The sequence below is a fragment of the Rhinolophus sinicus genome, linkage group LG14 (genome assembly GCF_036562045.2).
Source record: "Rhinolophus sinicus isolate RSC01 linkage group LG14, ASM3656204v1, whole genome shotgun sequence".
NCBI lineage: Eukaryota > Metazoa > Chordata > Mammalia > Chiroptera > Rhinolophidae > Rhinolophus > Rhinolophus sinicus.
In genome coordinates, this window is record NC_133763.1 from 52,552,094 (window position 1) to 52,569,410 (window position 17,317).

The 17,317-nt window shown below is 54.3% G+C and overlaps 2 protein-coding genes across 3 annotated transcripts; both read right to left on the bottom strand.

Annotated features, from left to right (window-relative positions):
* Positions 1-624: 624 nt before the first annotated feature.
* S100A3 (S100 calcium binding protein A3) lies at positions 625-2,587 on the bottom strand. The gene is made up of 3 exons (XM_074318790.1): positions 2,522-2,587; positions 1,583-1,728; positions 625-1,141 (listed from the first exon to the last, which is right to left on the bottom strand). The coding sequence occupies exons 2-3, from the start codon at positions 1,721-1,723 to the stop codon at positions 977-979; spliced, it is 306 nt and encodes a 101-aa protein (XP_074174891.1). The 5' UTR covers positions 1,724-1,728; positions 2,522-2,587; the 3' UTR covers positions 625-976.
* Positions 2,588-9,656: 7,069 nt separating this feature from the next.
* Positions 9,657-12,727, bottom strand: S100A2 (S100 calcium binding protein A2). Of its 2 annotated transcripts, none has more exons than XM_074318791.1 (3): positions 12,368-12,727; positions 10,803-11,048; positions 9,657-9,910 (listed from the first exon to the last, which is right to left on the bottom strand). In XM_074318791.1, the coding sequence occupies exons 2-3, from the start codon at positions 10,941-10,943 to the stop codon at positions 9,758-9,760; spliced, it is 294 nt and encodes a 97-aa protein (XP_074174892.1). In that variant the 5' UTR covers positions 10,944-11,048; positions 12,368-12,727; the 3' UTR covers positions 9,657-9,757. The 2 variants fall into 2 exon arrangements, with proteins under 2 accessions (XP_074174892.1, XP_019568773.1); XM_019713214.2 differs by having other exon boundaries at positions 10,803-10,950; positions 12,368-12,722.
* Between the last annotated feature and the right edge of the window lie 4,590 nt (positions 12,728-17,317).

Below are 17,317 nucleotides of genomic sequence, written 5' to 3' on the forward strand. Positions count from 1 at the left end.
AGATGGTGTGAAGGTACTAAGAGCAGGTGGGGAGGGGAAGATGTCAGGAACGGGAGTTTAGAGTTGCGATGGGTGTCAGGAATGAAGAACAGGGTGGAAAGTTAGGGGTGAAATGGCCCAAAATGGGGGATTAACCCCTTGGGGTGGGGTATAAACTCAGGGATTGAGAGAAGGTCAGAAGTGGGGGTTAAGTTCCTCTGGTGGTTGTGGTTTCGGGGGATGGGGTCTGCCTCAAGGCCTCCTCTTCCTGCTCCAAGGCCAGGCACCCTTCCCCGGTTATGGGACAACACCCTAACCAGACCTCAGGCACCCTAATCCTATTAGTGCTGCTCTGGGCTCCCACAGCCCGGGGCAGGGAACAACCCCGCCCCAGACCCAGGGCCCCACCCTCCATTCAGGTCATCCTGTCATGAGGACTGAGTTCCATCCCCAGGGAACCTCAGGCTGCCCTCTGGCTCCCAAAGAGAGAGAGACAGAGAGAGAGAGAGAGAGCCCAACATGGTCTGTGTGGATCCCACCCCCTCCTGCTGGACCCATGACGTCCTCCAGTGGAAAAGTCCAGAGCGGAGTGATGACCTCCACAGGACTGCCCCCCGGCTGGCCTGTAAGAAGAATCAAAGCACACCGAGTGACCCCAGTTCTTTATTAGGAGTTCAGCAGGCCTTTTCCCACCAGGGCCTCCTTCGTGCACATGCTCTGTGGGGTCTGGGCAGTCTCAAAGCACCCCCGCCTCTCCCATCGCGTACCACAGCCGGGAGGCCACGGTGGCCGCTCTGCATGTCACTAGCTGTGATCCTGGGGACAGGTCCCTTCACAGGTCCCTGCCCCAGACAACATGGGTTAGGATGTCAGGGGCAAACCTGGGAGATTCCAGATGAGGAGGGGTGCAGGGGAGAGGGCAGGGGGTGTGGGTGCCATGCCCAGGACCCCTCAGGGCATAGCTGGAGCAGGTCCCAGGCAGACCCTGAGGCAGAGGCTACTGGGGGCAGGGGGGGTCCGGGGAGCAGTCCTTGAAGTAGTCGTGGCAGTAGGTGCAGAGGCAGGCCAGTGAGCGCACGTATTCCACGAAGTCCACCTCGCAGTCCTTGTTGGCGTCCAGAACACTCATGAATTTACTGTAGTCACACTCCCGGAACTCCGTCTGTGTGGGGGGAGGGGGCCACGGGGGACAGGAGGCCTCGTACATGCTGCTTCCCTCCCCCTACTCCTGGGCCATCCCACCCATCCCAACCCACAGCCCTTCTGGGCCCAACCTGGCCGACCTGCTCTGATAACTCACTGTGCCGACCCCCTCTCCTCCCACATCCTCCTTCCCAGATTATTTGTGGAGCAACCCACTATGGCTGCTGAGGGCCTCCTGTGTGTTTCCTCACTGTACTCTCACTCCATCCTCCAACAGCCCTGCAAAGCGGCACGTGTGATGAGGAAACGATTCCTGCCCTGTCACTTTCCTGCCTGGTGTCCTCGCCCCATGGTCTGGCCTCCCCCACTTCCTGTTGTCCTCTGCTCAGAGCGTGTCCCAGGCCTCTCTGTGCAGAGTCCAAGCGGTATTCCCCAGAGGCTGGGCACCCCAGGGGCTCACCGGGGTCCAGGTGGGCAGCTCCTTCTGTACCAGCTCCTTGAGCTCCGCCTGGCACAGCTTGTGTTTGTCCCCACAGCGCCCCGCATATTCCCGGAAGGTGCACACGATGGCAGCCACCGCCTGCTCCAGAGGCCTGGCCATTCTCACTGTCACAGAACAAGGATGTGGCCCACAGCAGAGGCCCCGGTCACCACCCTGCACCTCTGCCCTCCATGTTCCGGGCCTGTCCCAGACCTGTCTTCATCTCCACCAAGCTTCTGCTCACACAAGCCCGCCTCCTCTGAGCAGCCCTCCCTGACCACACCAGCACCTGCTAATCTGTTTCCGTACTGCGCCCCCATTGTGATTTTCCTGGACAGAGGTCTCATTTCCCCAACATCACTGCAAACCCCTCAGGGAGAGTGTCCGCCCCCGACCCCCCCACAGGGGATCCCTGATTCTCTCCACCTTTCTCATCCCCAACACCCAGGAAGGACTCAGTCTCACTCTGCACTACGCCCGGCCCTGGAAGGCTCCTCCCCTTCAGGACCCCAGAGCACCAGCTCTCCCTGTCCTCAGGCCCTTGGAGGAGCCGGCATTATCAGGGAGGGTCAGGTCTGAGAGGAGCTCCCACCACCTCACCACCCCTCACCATCCCTCCTCCCCCTCCCCCAACTCAGGGACTCATCATCCAAAGGAAATGCCCCCTGCCTCTCACTAGGGGTGCAATCCTAGGTGAGCCATTTACCCCGACCTGGGTCTCAGGTGCGTTATCTGTAAAGTGGGGTCAATCCCACCTCATAGGCCTAGTCGGGGAGCAAGCTCAGGTATTTACCCATCTGTCATCTGCCCCACCTGAGCCCACCCTCCTGACCCCTGGGGGTCTTGAGACAGGAGGCTCTACATTAGGGAACCCTGTTCCGTTAGAGGGGAAGCCCTTTGTGGAATCGCCCACCCCACCCCACTCCACCGCGTTCCACTGGGCCCTTCCACCGTCTTCTGGGAAGAGCCTCCAGCCTGGTGAAACCCGAAGGCAGCCAGGAAGACAAGTGTTGTTTTCATGTGAGCCCAGTGACTCACTCGGTTTCCTCAGGGGACGGGAGTCTTGCAACAAGGCAGCCAGGGCCAAGCCTCTCCCTCTAATGAGTCCCCCTCCGCTGGGCCCTGTACAGCAAATGGCCAGCATGGTTGTGGCTATGGAAAGGGCGGAGGCGGGGGAGATGGGACCAAGCGCTCCCCGGGGTCTGACTCTTTGTGCCGGCCCAGGACTGGAGCACACTATCCAGGTTCCCAGGAGAGGAAAGGGCCCTGATCCCAGGGACTAAGCCTCAGGCGTGCTCAGCTGCCCCGCTGGGCTCCTGCCAGCCTGCCTGGCGCCACCACTGCTGCTTTTCCAGAAGCTAGGTGCTTAGAAACCCGAGGGAATCCGCTGTTCCCCATGCAGCCTGGCCTGTCTCAACCCATTGGAAGAAAGAAGGAAGGAGGCAAGGGGAGCAGGAGGGGGTTCACTGAGGGTAGCACCAGTGCTTTTAGCCCATTGGCCCTCCCCAGGGCCAGACCTCAGCCCTGCACGCCCCCTAACCCAAACTTCCCGACAGCCCCTCACTGTACAAGAGAACCTGTGACTTCCCTCACCCCATCAGTCCCAGCTTTGGTTATCCCTCTGCCCCATGCCCACACCTGGGACCAGGGGACCGACACTGAACTGCCCGACACCCAGTCCAGAGCAGGACCCAAGCAGCTGGCACTCACCACTGGCAGTTGGCGGTTCAGCTGTAGGAGCCTAGAGACAGGGCAGCCCTATTTGTAGTCTCCCAGGGAAGGAAGAGGGCAATTATGGGGGGGCCCAAGTAGGTCAAGGTGAGGGTGCCCCCGGGGGCTTCGCTGCCTCCTTGCCTGGAAGTCCCTATTACAGGCCCAGCCACCCACCTACCCATGCAAACATCAAAGGCCCAGTCTGGGCATCAGACTCTGCACCCCTTCATTCCCCCTCCGCCCTCCCCTAGAGCTGGGAACTGGGGACAGCCTCCTGCCTGTCCCCTTCTGTCGCTGGAGGAGACAGGCTGGGCTAGTCCATCAGATCCATTCCCTATCTCCTCACTCTGAACAGGCACCCCGGAATACAATGTGGGAACACACTCTAGCCTGGACACATCTGTGCCCCCAGAGAACCCCTGTGCCAGGGGTTCTCCTCTTGGAGCATCTGGTTAAGCCCTTCATTTACAGGTGAGAAGACAGAGGCCATGGGACACCCCCTGCCTGATCCCCAGATGTGTGTTTGGTAGCTGTGGGCTGGCAACTGCTGGCTTCCCTGGGAAGGGCAGCCGCAGGCTGTGTTGGGGAAGAAAAAGTCTCCTTCTACCCTTCCAGGTTCTTTGGCTGGTCTAATACTCAAACTGACATAAGACACATTAACAGAGTAACACATTTAATTTCCTACTTGGGGGGTGCTCCATAAGAATACGGGGCCCACAGGCAGTCAGGTGATGGGGGCTTATGTGCTCTCCTGAACTACGGAGAAGGGGCTAGGGATCTGGGACTTCAAAACACAGGGAGATGGAAAAGCAAATATTGACGGGTCAGGGAGGGACTCAGAGAGGACTCTGTCTCCAATCGCAGCTGAGCCCCCCTTCAACACACCTACCCCACATTCTTTGTAGATCTCTCTGGGGATAGAGCTCTTCCTGGACCAGGCCCTTTACCTAAATTGTTTCAGACGGTTAAAGGGGAGGCAAAAGTGCTTTCTTAGGCTTTGGGGCCTCCATTGTCTTCAGCTCAAAATGATGCCCTGCCAGGGGTGGCACGTTCTGGGGACCCTTCCGAATGCCCACGATGACTTTGAGGCACAGGAGGAAGGTGTGTTTTGCTCCCAGGGGCACTTGAGTCTGTCTAGGCTGAGTTCTCTGGCTCCTCTCCACCCCCACCCCCTCCCACAGTGCTGTGCGTGGCTGTGGGCTGCAGACGCCTGCATGGGCTGCCTGGGGCTACAGCTCAGCACCACTGTTCCTTCTGATCCCATGGGTTTCCTCGGCTTTGAACTGAAGCAAGTAGCCCTTTAGGGTCCCAGCATGATGGGGAGTGTGCCCCCTGTTGCCCACCTCGAGTGAGCTCTGGGCTTTAGCTCTGTCTTCTTCACTCCACAAACCATCAAAGCCAAAGGTCACTTTGGCTCAGTTTGGCCAATGTCTTCCGGGCACTGTTAGCTCTGGTGCACGGCTCGCCTCCCGGAGTCTGCTTTACTGAGAGTTTGATCTTCCCATTCCTTCCTGCCTTGTCAGCATTCAATACTTTGGAAAATATATATTTTTTTTTTTTCAAATTCTATCCAGCGTTTCTTGTTGTTGTTTTTAGCTGGAGCAGGCACAGACCACCGTATTACCAAAAATGGAAATCCCTTCTGAAGAGGTTCCGGACAGGCCTCCCCAAGATGTGTCACTTGGGCTTGTGAATTATTTTGAGCTGAAAGCAACCAAGACCCGGTGGGCCCATGAGAAACATTTACTCCTTCCTTAAACAATTTAAATTAAGGGCCTTCTCCATAATGAGTTATCACCAGAAAGTTCTTCTATGACCCATCTCTATGGCCGTGTAAGCATCTAATTACCGAACACCTGCTCTTTTTATCGTCCCACCTATGACCCTCCCTACCTCTAAAGCCCCAAGGCACCTTACCTCATCCTTAGCGCAGAACATCATGTGTGCCTCAATTTAACTTTCTGCCTCTGAACCTCTCGTGTATGTGGGATTCCCATACATACGTAGGTAATGAAATGTGGCTATTTTCTCTCGTTAATCTGTCTCATGTTGATTTAATAATTAGACCAGCTGGGAGAAGCTAGAAGGGTGGAACAAAGTTTTTTCCTCCCCTCACTTTATGTCACTTCTCCATTCCCTCCCTCAACCCTGAACCTGAGGGGCCCCTCCTCGTTTCACAGAAAGAGAACCCAGGACCCAGAAGAGTGTGGGAAGGGCAGGAGGCGGTGAGCTCCTCGTAGAGGCAGCCAGAGCAATAATAACACCTTGAGGTCACCCCAGGCCCCCAGTGCCCAAACCTTGCCTGTGCCACCTTCTCCTTGAAGACCCAGCCCCTCTGGGTGAGGAGAGCAAGCCACAGGGAGGGAAGGGCAGGCTGTGATTAGCCCTGTTTTATAGGCAAGGAATTACGGGGAGTAGGGCACAGAAGTGAGAGGCAGAGTGGACCCACAATTAACTCAGTTCTAGGTCAAGCATTTATTCTCGTCTGTGATGTCCCAGCTCTACCCCCAGCCACCTCCCGGAAGCAGTTCATTCCCCAACTATGGGCCTCATTTTCCTCACCTGTCAATCACCGAGGGTAATAATGGTAACCACTTCATAGCATTGCTGTGCAGCTTAAATGACTTAATACATACAAAGCTCATAAATAAGCATGGTAAGGGCCTCAGTGTAAACTGAGAGGTAGGTCACTTGCCCAAGGTCACATGATTCGTCAGTGGCAGGGCTAAGGGCCATTCGTTGTTTATAGAAATATTTAGAGACAACTGTCCACAGCATTGAGGGGACAGCCCATAAACGAAACAAAGTCCCTGCTCTGTGGAAATGACAATCTAACGAAGCAAACAGACAATAACACATACGTGTGTGATAGACTGTAAATAGACGGGTTGAAATGCCAGGGAGAAAAATAAAGCAGGGATGAGGGAAAGAAAATGGTGGTGGGCCCAGGGATCTTTATGTACATGGTCAGGGCAGAGCCAGGCGAAGGGAGGCAGAGAGGGCGGTCTGGGTACAGACGCTTTGGGGGACCGTCATGGAAAGAACCCTTCCTTGGACCCTCCCCCCTAGTGCCACCTCTCTCTTGCCACCTGACTTCGAGCGTGTCCTTTATCTTGTTTGGGCCTTAAATTTCTTGCCCTCCTAAATGGGTTGGGAAGATTCCTACCCCAAGGCTTGGATGTCAACGTGCTCTGTATCCCTTGCTGTTACTGTGGACAATGTCAGGGCAGGGGTCTCTGAGTCACTCAACAGTCTCTCGCTGTCCCTTTAACAAAGGCAGCAGGAAGAAGTGAGGTGGACGAGAGAAGTACAATGACCTCAGCAGGTCATTTTGTCCAGCCTTCTGCCTCCACGCCGGCCAGGGGCAGAGCTGCAGCCCCCCTTCCCTTGCTTTCTGAGTTCTTCCTGCCCCAGCATCCACCCTGAGACCCCTTCTGCAGTGGTTCCAAATGCACATCACACTAACCGCCCCTCTGAGGCCCCGACAGGGACCATCCTCCCCCCTCCACATCCCCCATCGTCCACACTGCCCACTCGATTCTCTGCCCTCAGGTAGACACTTGGGAACTTTTGGTTCCACTCTGCCCAGCCCCCAATAGACCAGCAAACAAGGACTCTGCCCCTTCTGTTTCCATAGGAAACACGTTGAATTGTCCGCGGTACCAAGCCCCACTGCCCTCTCCCATGCACAGACATTTCCTAGCAGGACCTACGGGGTAGGTGGACATGCTTTGGCATTTTTTGATGCTAGCAGGTGACCATGGCATTTGTTGTTACTGGCAGCCAGTGTTTGGTTTTTATTCCTCTTTTTTTAAATGATCCCATGAGAATTAAGACCTGGGAGTGTTCTATTTCCCACTACTTTAATACCTCCTTTGGGATTTTCTATACCTGCGTATGTCAAGCTGAGGACGCTCTGGACCTTCCCCTCCTGGTCCCGACCAGAGACCTGTGTATTCCACTGTCTGATAGGGGGTCTTGCCCAGTCGCTGGGCTTCATCGGGGCTTAATGTGAACTGAGCTTTTTACTTCCACAGAACACAAGCCACTACCCTCTGACCTTTCTTTCCCCTTTATTTTACTATGCTGTGGGCCACAGAAGACACACATGGGGATGACCCACTGATATGTTCATGGTTTGGTCCCGGGGTGCTACGGTAGCACCTCTTTCTGAGCAGAGAAATGATTTAAAATTGGACCCGGTTTCCTTTGACTCGCAGATGCTGTGGCTGAAGACATCAAAGATAGTAACCCTCCCTCCTCACCCCTGCCACAAGAAAACACCCCTTTATTTATCCAGGTCCTGTTCCTACAACCCTTCCCTAAGCTCACTGTACAGCGTTTGTTTGAGAAGCCCTGTCTGCACAGGTTTCCAGCAACTCCAAATGCTCTACTCCTTTCTTGAAGAAAGGATAAGAATACACTTGTGCTGTGCCCTGCCCTCCCTCACACCTCCTGCCTGTGTTTCTGTGGGTCCCTAAGCCCCAGAACCACGCCGATGAGATGCACACACTGTCTGTAAACCCCTGCGTAACTTGTCATGAGGCAGACCTCAGGGGGTTCTGTATAAAAGGCAAAATAAATGTTTCTATTAACAACAACAAAAAGCGAGATGGAGCCCAATTCTCCTTGTCTAGAATCTGGGCCAGCTGGCCTTAACGACTTGCTTCACCCACAGAACGGGAATTCTGACATAAACCTGAAGAAGCCTTGCAGCTCTTATCTGGGCCTCTGGGGACAGTCTCTCTCAGTACCATGTTCTGAGAGGCCCCAGCCACATCAAGAGGGCACATGTAGGCACACCAGCTGACAGTGCTGGCTAAGCTCCCAGGTGACAACCACCATCAATTGCCAGGTATATTGAGTGAGTAACCTTGGCAGTTGAGTTGCCTGGAACTTACAGATGACTCCAGCCCCAACGTCCATCTGCAACTACATCAACTGATCCCAGTTTACTCACAGGACCTTGAGAGACGATTAATCCACCAAATGTTGGGGTGGTCTGTTGTGCCGCAGAAGTTGACCAAACACCATCTCTGAGTCACTGAACTAAAGCTTGCGTACCCCAGACTCCTTCTTGTGTGAGGCGTTTAAATACCAACCTATTTCAGCCACTGTAAGTCAGGTTTCCTGTAACATACAACTGTAAACATTCCTACCTGGTAAAGAATTTGGTAATTAGAAGTGGGATCCATCAAAAAACAACAACAACAACAAAAACCTAAACATCTGAAATCAGCCAAATGGAGGAAAGGATAAAATATGGGGACCTAACCTTTGCATATTGGAAAGTTGGTGACCTTGTTATGGGATGGCAACGCATCTGGTCAAACTATCATCTGATTATGCATAATATATGGCTGCCCAGAATACAACTTTAGGGGAAATGGTAGGAAAAATCAGAATGTCCTAGTAGCTTTCAGATGAGACCAACAGGAGAGGAATACACTCTAATGAGAGCCAGCCAATCTGAAAGCAGACATAGAGAAGAAATCCAGATGTGCTGAAAACACAGGTGTCATGGAGGGTCTCTGGTCCCGCTCCCCGCACAAGAACACAGGATATGGTGAGGCTAAAAAGGCACACCCACAGAGCATAGATAGGGGGTTCATACCACTATATTGTCACTGGTGGCTGGGTTGGAGACACAGGAAGCAGGAGCCACACGATCCACAATCCACCGTCCGCTTCTCTGCCAACCGACCCACCAACCAACAACCCCCTTGCCAACGCAGCCACGGCAGTTATATTAGTGGCTAATGGCTAATGGCTAACTGGTAACAGCTGATGGCCAACTAGTTACAGCAGATGGCCATCTAGTACCCGAGCCAGTATCTTTCCACGTGAGGCCGAGAGCCTGGAAACTGCTCTCCTTGCTCTGTCCCCACAACGGACACTGCCTTTGGCCGGCAATCTGACAAGAAGTCCTAATACGAAGCTTTGCCAGTGGATAAGACAAACTTATGTCTCTTGAGCAGATCCTAGAACGGCCAGCTCTTCAGTGTTGAATGTCAAGGTCTCTCCTTTGTGCTGAGATTAGATCTTTCCTTCTTTGTTGGAATTTTCTCGTCTGATGAAATGATAGTGATGGTAGGGGGCATTTGCCTTTTTAAATAGCTTTATTTGTCAAAAAAAAAAAAAATGTTACTATAGCAAACAATCTCAATTTCCAAATTTTTACCGGTATTTGAAATCCCAAAGTGTCGGACCTAAGGCACAGCTCTGGCTTTGGGGAGACTTCCAGAAGGAGAGTCCGGGCCCAGAAGGGGACTGGATCTAAGAAGCCGTCCGTGTCCAGCTGCCCAGCTGAGCCAACCAGGACATCACTGAGCAATTAAAATACCATCGACAAACAAAAACGTTTATTGAGTACAAAACTGAAAGGGAGAGAGAGTCCTCCTGGGCCCAAGGGACCAACGGCAGGGAGTGGAGAGCTCGGGATCAAGGTCGGTCGGGGGCGCCCTGGAAGAAGTCATTGCACATGACGGTGACGAGGGCCAGAAACACGGCGTATTCCTGGAAGTCCACCTGCTGGTCGCTGTTCTCATCCAGGTTGCCCATCAGCTTCTTCAGACCCTCCTCATCCACCTTCTCCTGAAAGCAAGGAAGAGTGGGGTCACCGCCAGGCCGCCCGCCACCCCATCTCCACCTCCAACACTCACTCAACAGTCAGAGCCCAGCTCTCCCTCCACACTGGGCAGCCTGGGAGCTACTAAGACGCCGCCCTGTGAGTGAGGGCAGATGGACACTCATTGGTGAAAGCCTCCAGCTGTCCCTGGTGAGAGTGGGGAGCACACCAGGCACCCCCTAAGCACAGGCTCAGCTCTACTCCCCACAGGATTCCAGTGAGGTGGGCATCATAACCCCCATTTTGCTGATGAGGAAAAAAGCTTTCTGGACCCACCGCTCTCCATCACCAGCGAGGTGAATTCACAAAAGGCAAACTCTTGTTAATAGTATTCAAAATGAAACTAAGTTAGGAACGTTTAACCAAAAAAGGAAAAATTCCTTTAAAGGAAAGAAGAATATGCCTTCTATGTTCCAACCCTAAGACCTGATTTTGGGGTTATCCCGGAGTCGGTATGGGGAAGATGAGGGGCAAATTGAGGATTGACTGCCTTTCCCTGCAAAAGTCTCAGGGTGCGTGTCTTAGCTGGGCTTTTCTCTCCCAACACACCTTAGTTTGGCATAGAAATATAAAAAGTGAGAGGGCGAGAGAGAGCTGTGTGATGTTGGGCCAATCACTTCCCCTCTCTGGGCTCTGGTTTGCTCAGCGCTCCAATGAGGGGATCGGACAGATGGATTCTGAGGGCACTGGAAACACATCCATTCTCTGGAAAGCTACCGGGAACAGGCAGTAACAGGGCTCTCACAAGGGGCCGGCCCCACCCGGGCGTCTGCATGAGCACCCCAGAGGAGGGATGTAACCTGCACCCCACACTCACACACCAGGCCCCTCCCTCCCGTCACACCGGGCCCCACTCACCCCCACGAAGCTGGGCAGTTCCTTGTGCAGAAGTTCCTTCATTTCCCCCTTACTCAGCTTGAACTTGTCACCCTCTTGGCCAGAGTACTTGTGGAAGGTGGAAACCATCGCAACCAACGCCTGCTCCAGAGGAGTGGACATCTTGGATCTGGGGCCAAAGGGGTGGCAGGTGATGGAGACGCCTCAGCCCGGCCTGCAGGATGCACTTCTGCCCTCGTGCCCCAGAATGCCTCTCCAAAGCCCTGTCTGAATGGGCAGGCAGGGGTCGCGTCTCCCTCACAATGTGGCTCCCTGGGCAGGGGCCACACCTCCGCCTCACACTCACACAGATGCTAAACCTTTCCCTGTGTTTGGAAGTCACCAAGGACAGGGCCTCATGTGTCCTCTGACCACACTTGGGGCACAGCCCTGAGGGCACGGCTCCCCCTTTGAGTGTCTGTGGGAAGGGAAATGACAGGGTGACCAGGGTTCCATTTGGCTCCTTCCCAAGCCAGTGGAGCCTGTGCCAGCACTGGGGCAACAGGCCTCTCCATGGGCTCTTTAGTGGCGGCTCCCTGGGCTTTGTAACCATGGCTATAGCCTAGAGGTATGAGGTTCCCAGAGTCCTTTCCCTCCTCACCCCTCCTCACACAGCTCCTAAGGCCAGAGGGTGTCACTCTCCCATCTAACTGGAAGCTCCTTCAGGCAGGGGTGTTTCCTCCTCTGACTAGCAGCTCTCAGGGGGAGAGGAATCTGTGTCCCCTCACAGTGGAGGCCCCTGAGCTGGGGGTGCTGTGTCTCTGAAGACAGGGTTTGGGTAGGGTGGGGGCAGTGGAACCCCCTCCCCACCAGGAAGGCTCCTGTTGGGTTTGGAATTGAAGAAATTAAATGTCCAGTGCCCTGGGATCAGAACCTGGAGACATAAGGACAGACCTCGAGCGTCACCTTTTCCAAGGCCCGACCTCTGAGAATGCCCAGACCAGCCCAGGAGGGTTATGCAGGTGCCAGGACGAGGCCAGAGTTGCTGGGGACAGGGGCAGGACAATCCCTGGGCCCACCCTGCCAGCCCTGCCTCCATGGGGAGGGAGCAGAGAGGAAGTGGGAGTGGGCCCACCGCTTGGGGCAGAGACCCAGCGGCCGGCACACTCAGAGCCCTGGCTGTGGGCCTTTAGAATCCAGGACTTTGCAAAAAACAAAAACCAACACCAAACAAACTCAGAATTCTCGTTAAAGCAACCCCACCAGCAACCCCCCCCCATACACACACACACACACATACACACACACACCCTTCCTACTCCTAGGTCCAGACCCCCAAGAAGAACCTCTAGACTCAGACACCCACATTGAGACCCACAGAGGGGGCCTCAGAGTAACCCCTAAACTGAGACCTCACAGAGGAAGTGGGAAAAATCCTTCAAACTGACACTTCACAGAAGCTCCCCCCAAATGGGAGAGACCCAGAGAGCCCCAGGCTCTTCCACCAAGGAAGAGAAAACTATGGAAAGAAAAATCAGAACAAAGGGACACAGGCAGAGACCCATGAGGGTGCGCCCCACCCAGCCCCCCACAAGACAGGTACTCACCAGACCAGCAGGCAGGGAGACTCAGGGAGGAAGGGAACCGACCAGCTGCTCAGAATGGCGATTTATATGCCAGCACTAAGGGCCCTCAACTTGGCATTTTAAGGAGATCGAACCTGTCCTAACCTGAATTTACCAAGGCCTGGCCTCCTGCCACCTCCACCCACTCCCGCCGGGCCCCCTCCCTCCAGAGACTGTCAGCTCTGCCAACAGCCAGAGGACAGCTCTAGGCCCAAAGGCAGCCCCTGGGCCCACCCAGGCCACCAGGGGAGGGGGCTGTCATGGGGAAGGGGCAGCCTGGCCCCAGGGTGAGGGGAGGTAGCCGTTGTTTGTGGGGCCTGGAGACTCATGCCAGGCCTTGTTCTCATAACATGCCTGTGAGTCACGGCTGCAGGCACACAGGCGCACACGTGCGTGCATATGTGTGTGTGTGTGTGTGTGTGTGTGTGTGTGTGTGTGTGTGTGTAGCAGTCTGGGACTCCCTCAGAAAGCTGGGGGCCAGAGAAGGTTGGTGGGGGACATCAGGAAGAAGACAAGTTCATGCCGTGGGGGAAACAAAGTTACGTTTAATAGCTGCCACCAGAATACCTGTCAAGACGTAATGAGAAAGTGGAGGTGCTTGAAAAGACCTCAAAAGATGCACTCTGGGTAGGAAAGGGTGTGGAAGGAGAGAGAGAAGCAGTGAGACATGGCCATGGCTCTGCTGACAGTTGCCATTGCCTGAGAAACAGTCTGTGTGGAGTGCAAGGAAACCTGGAGCTGAAAGGCAGAACAGAAAACTTGGGCCTGCTCTTCTCCAGCCTGGGAGATGGGTGACTGAGGAGGGGCTGCACAGCTTTCTACGCCAGGAGGCCAGGCGTGGGGCAGAGGGCCAAGTGGCCCTCCTTTTCTCTCCCCCCACAGGCCCTCCCTATACCCAGAGACAGGTGAACACTGCCCATTCAGGACCCAGGGAAGAGGGTCTCAGGGCAAAGCAGGCTTCAAGCTGCCCCCTCTCAGGCCCCCCTGCCTGTTGCTCTTGGTCTATCCCCACGCCATCTGGGCACCGCCCTTCCTGTGGGCTCAGCTCTCCTCCCCCTCCCAGATGTCCAACAGCCTCTTCCCCTCCCCCAGCTTCCTCGAGTCCTAGGTGACTCACTGGTGGTGCAGGCCCAGATGCCCAGGCAGTGACTCAGCGGCACCGCCCTCCTCCCCCAGGGCCAGGGCATCCGGGAAACCCCAATCCAGCCTAGGAGGAGCGTTCTGGCATGGAGACCCTTCACGGGCCCACCCTGGGGTGCTCTGGATTTCAACACCCCAGAGAAGCTCAGATTGAGAACTGACTAGGCTCAGATATGAAGCCAGGCTGGTCTCTTCCTGTAGGTCACCATGGGACTTGGGGGCCAGTAGAGTGCCCATGAAGTCAGGTCTTGGGGCCCCAATGTCCTCTTCTACACCTTCACACACCACCCAGGGTCCCTCCTCCCCAAGTCACTTGAACCCCTCATGCCACTGCCCTTCCCCCATCAAAACCTATTTCACATAGAACTTGGAATAAAAATGCTTCACCCTGAGTGTAAGGACCAACGGGGTGGAAGGAACGAGTGAAGAAAACAAGATGAAGTCCTTACAGCTAAGCTGATTTAAAATGGAGTCTGTATAGTCAGCTGACAAAACTGGTTCGGACCAAAGAGGCTGAAGCATGAGTCATAGATTTTATTTTACTTTAACCAGCCTGAGGACTTAAGTTGTGCATCAGTGCCTAGAAATACAGAAACTCCCACAGATAACCCTCTGAAGGACTGAGGAAAGAATGTCCACGTGTCCAGACAGCCTGACATCCATTATCCAGACCATCGGACATCTGGATGTCACCATCACAGACCAATCCAGAGGCTAAGAAGGCAGGACTGATTTTTCTCAAAAATGTACTTTTTCCTGTAAGAACACTCAGCTTTTCTTTCTTCTTCGGAACACGCTGGGCATTGCCTAGTTGTGTTTTCAATTTGTAAATCCTAAGACCCTTGAACAAGTCTTTGTCATTTATTTCTAATGCAAGCCTCCTGACTCTCTGTGCTCCTCGACAGGTGCAATGCTTTTTTTTCACAGCACTTCCTCCATTTTAACCGAACACTTTAGCAGCTACCTCTGCTCTCAGAAACTGCAGTGGTGTCCCCCTGGCTTTTCCACAAAGGCCAGCAGTGAGGTGCACAAGCTCTGCCCCCCATCTGCTTTCCCATCTCCCCTGCATATACCCTGACCACCTTGCTCACTGTGCCTTGAACATATGTGGCCAAAACCCTTTGCTTTTGCTGTTGAAATCCCACCTATCCTTCCAAGGCCAGTTAAATGCCTCCTGCTTCATGGAGCCTTCCCCAGGCCCAACCAGATTCCGTCTCTATCTGCGCCGTCCCACACAAAGCACTCCTTTTGTCCCTGTGTACTTAGACCATTCTGCCCTAGGCTGAATCACTTGTGTACATGTCATCTCTTGCCTTCAGCCCCATGTGGTGAGCTCACCAGATGGCGACTGGATCTCATTCGTTTCTGCATGAGTAAAGGGTATCTCCCACGCCAGGTGCCAACCAATGTTTATGGCTACTGAATATCAACGAGGGAGGGGTTCTTAGGGGTACTATTTAGGAGGCAGGGGGCCTTCTCACACCCCCAAGTTATGCTACCAAGTCCCAGGAGTGTTCCCAAGTTCCACTCCTCTGGATCCCAGGAGTGGAACTGAGACATCAGGTTGGAAAACAGAGCTTCACTGAGCTGCAAATCCCTGAGGAGTGACGGCAGGAAACATGGCCCTCCAGGGACCCAGTGAGGAAGGGAGCTGAGCAAACTCCCCATCCGGCAAAGAAGGAGACCGGAGGGAGAGACACAGAGTCAATCAGATGGAAACTGGGGAAAAAGGTCAGAGAAAAATAGTCACAGAAACAAAGGAAATGTGGGGGGAAATGGAATAAGATGTGAGAGAGGGAGGGGCTGCTGGTTACTAAGGGCAACGTCTAGAGACCTGCCCGTAACCTAGGAACTGAGGCCAGAGGGTGCACATCCAATGGCCATATGCCTGAGACTGGTGACAGCACATTAATTTGCCACTAATTTGCCGTGTGATCTTGAGCAACAACTGCCCCCTCGGCAGAATAGGAGGGTTGGATAGGATCACCCCTAGAGCCCAATTCTCCTCTTCATTCTCCACTTCTCCATGAAGGCAGAGAAGCGGCACGCAGACAGGCAATGGGCACATCCTGGCAGTGACTCTGCCCATGCCCAGCCTAAGAAGAGAGGTCCTCGCTTTCTGTACACACACTCACTCACTCACGCTTGCCAAAGGGTTTTCATCAACAGCGGCTGGGTTTTGCCCGCCTGATTCGTGCCCCCTGGTGGTTGAGACGTGTCATTACAGGATGGTCTCTCCCTACTCGCTTCCTTTCTCCTGTCCCGATAGGCGCGACCTGACTCCTGACTCACACAGGAGGAGGCAGTGTAGACTCATCTCCAAGAAGCCTTCCCACACCCACACCCTTCACAGCTACCTCACATATAAGGTATTTCCTGGACAGTCCCTGCTGAGCAGCCCAGGTGGACTTACGTATGGAAGCCAGATGCCTGGAAGCTATCTTAAAAGCCCTAAAATAGGGGAGAAGGGAACTAGGTGGCAGAAGTTAGGGTCTGAACACTGCCCACCCACTCCCTTCCCCAGGGCAGTTAGGTGCAAAGAGAAATGCCCTCACCGTTCCGGCCTCAGGTGTAAGTCCTGTGTTCCCTCTGACTCACCATGTGACCTCAGGTGGGTTGCACCACACCTGTGAGCTTAGACTTTTTACCAGAAGCATCCCTTTCATTATCCCTCTGCCCTCAGAAATGTACTCGGAAACATTTACTCATAACAAATTGCATTGAATAATTTAACTATCCCCTGATACCATGGTCAGCGTGACAGTGTTTTCACAGTGGTCCAGGTCATTCTGGATTTGCCACGTGTCACGGGTTTGTGCGGGTGACATTATGGAACACCTACTGTGTTGTAGGTGATTGCCATAGAGTATCCCTTTAATTGACACCATCCTACCCCACTTTACAGAGGAGGCCGCGGAGGCTCAGGGAAGTTTGCCCAAGTTCATCCAATTAAGGAGGCATGACTTAAACGCAGGTAAACTTCCTTTACAAGCCCCAATCATTGAGAACCCCTGAGAGCCCCAACTTTCCGATTTCTACTCAGACCAGCCTTGGTCTCCCTGACCATCCTCTCCCCACCCAGTCACTCTGTCATTTCTCAACCTGCCCAGTGCCCAGGAGCCCATGCCCTCCACCTGCTCTGATCTGACATCTTCCAGGATCCCCTTACCTCTTGCCTCCAAATGCGCGATGGCCTGGATTTAAAATAAGCTTAAAAGAAACCGTCCTCGGATCTCCCACGTCCCGTAGCCCTCGTCTCTGCCACAACTGACACCACCATCCACCCAATGGCCCAAACCAGAAACTTGGCCGTCCTGCTCGCCTCCTGCTTCCCCCTCTCTGCCCTGCAGGTGTCCGGTCAGCGACCTACGGGTCCCGCCCGCCGTCTGCATGCCCCTCAGCTCTGCCCACACTGCCTGCGACCTCGCAGCAGCACCTTGCCCCTGGACTCCTGCAAACACATCTGGACTCCCCTCCCACCCTGACCCCTTCTCAGCTCTGCCACCAGGATGACCTCCTTAAAATTCAAACCTGAGCACGTCATTCCCCAGGTGAAAACACCGAGTGAACCCCCATAACTTTCCGGAGAAGGCTACCTACCCAGCATGGCACACGTTCCTGGGCACGCAACTCCACGGATGCCTCCGAGCCTTTGCCTACGCCTTTCATTCTCTTGGAAAGCCCTTCCTCGGTTTGTCCCCCTGCCAATTTCCTAATCACCTTTTAAAGTCAGCTCATAGATCACCTCCTCCGTGCAGCGTCCCTGAATCTACTTCCCAGACTCCCACATAC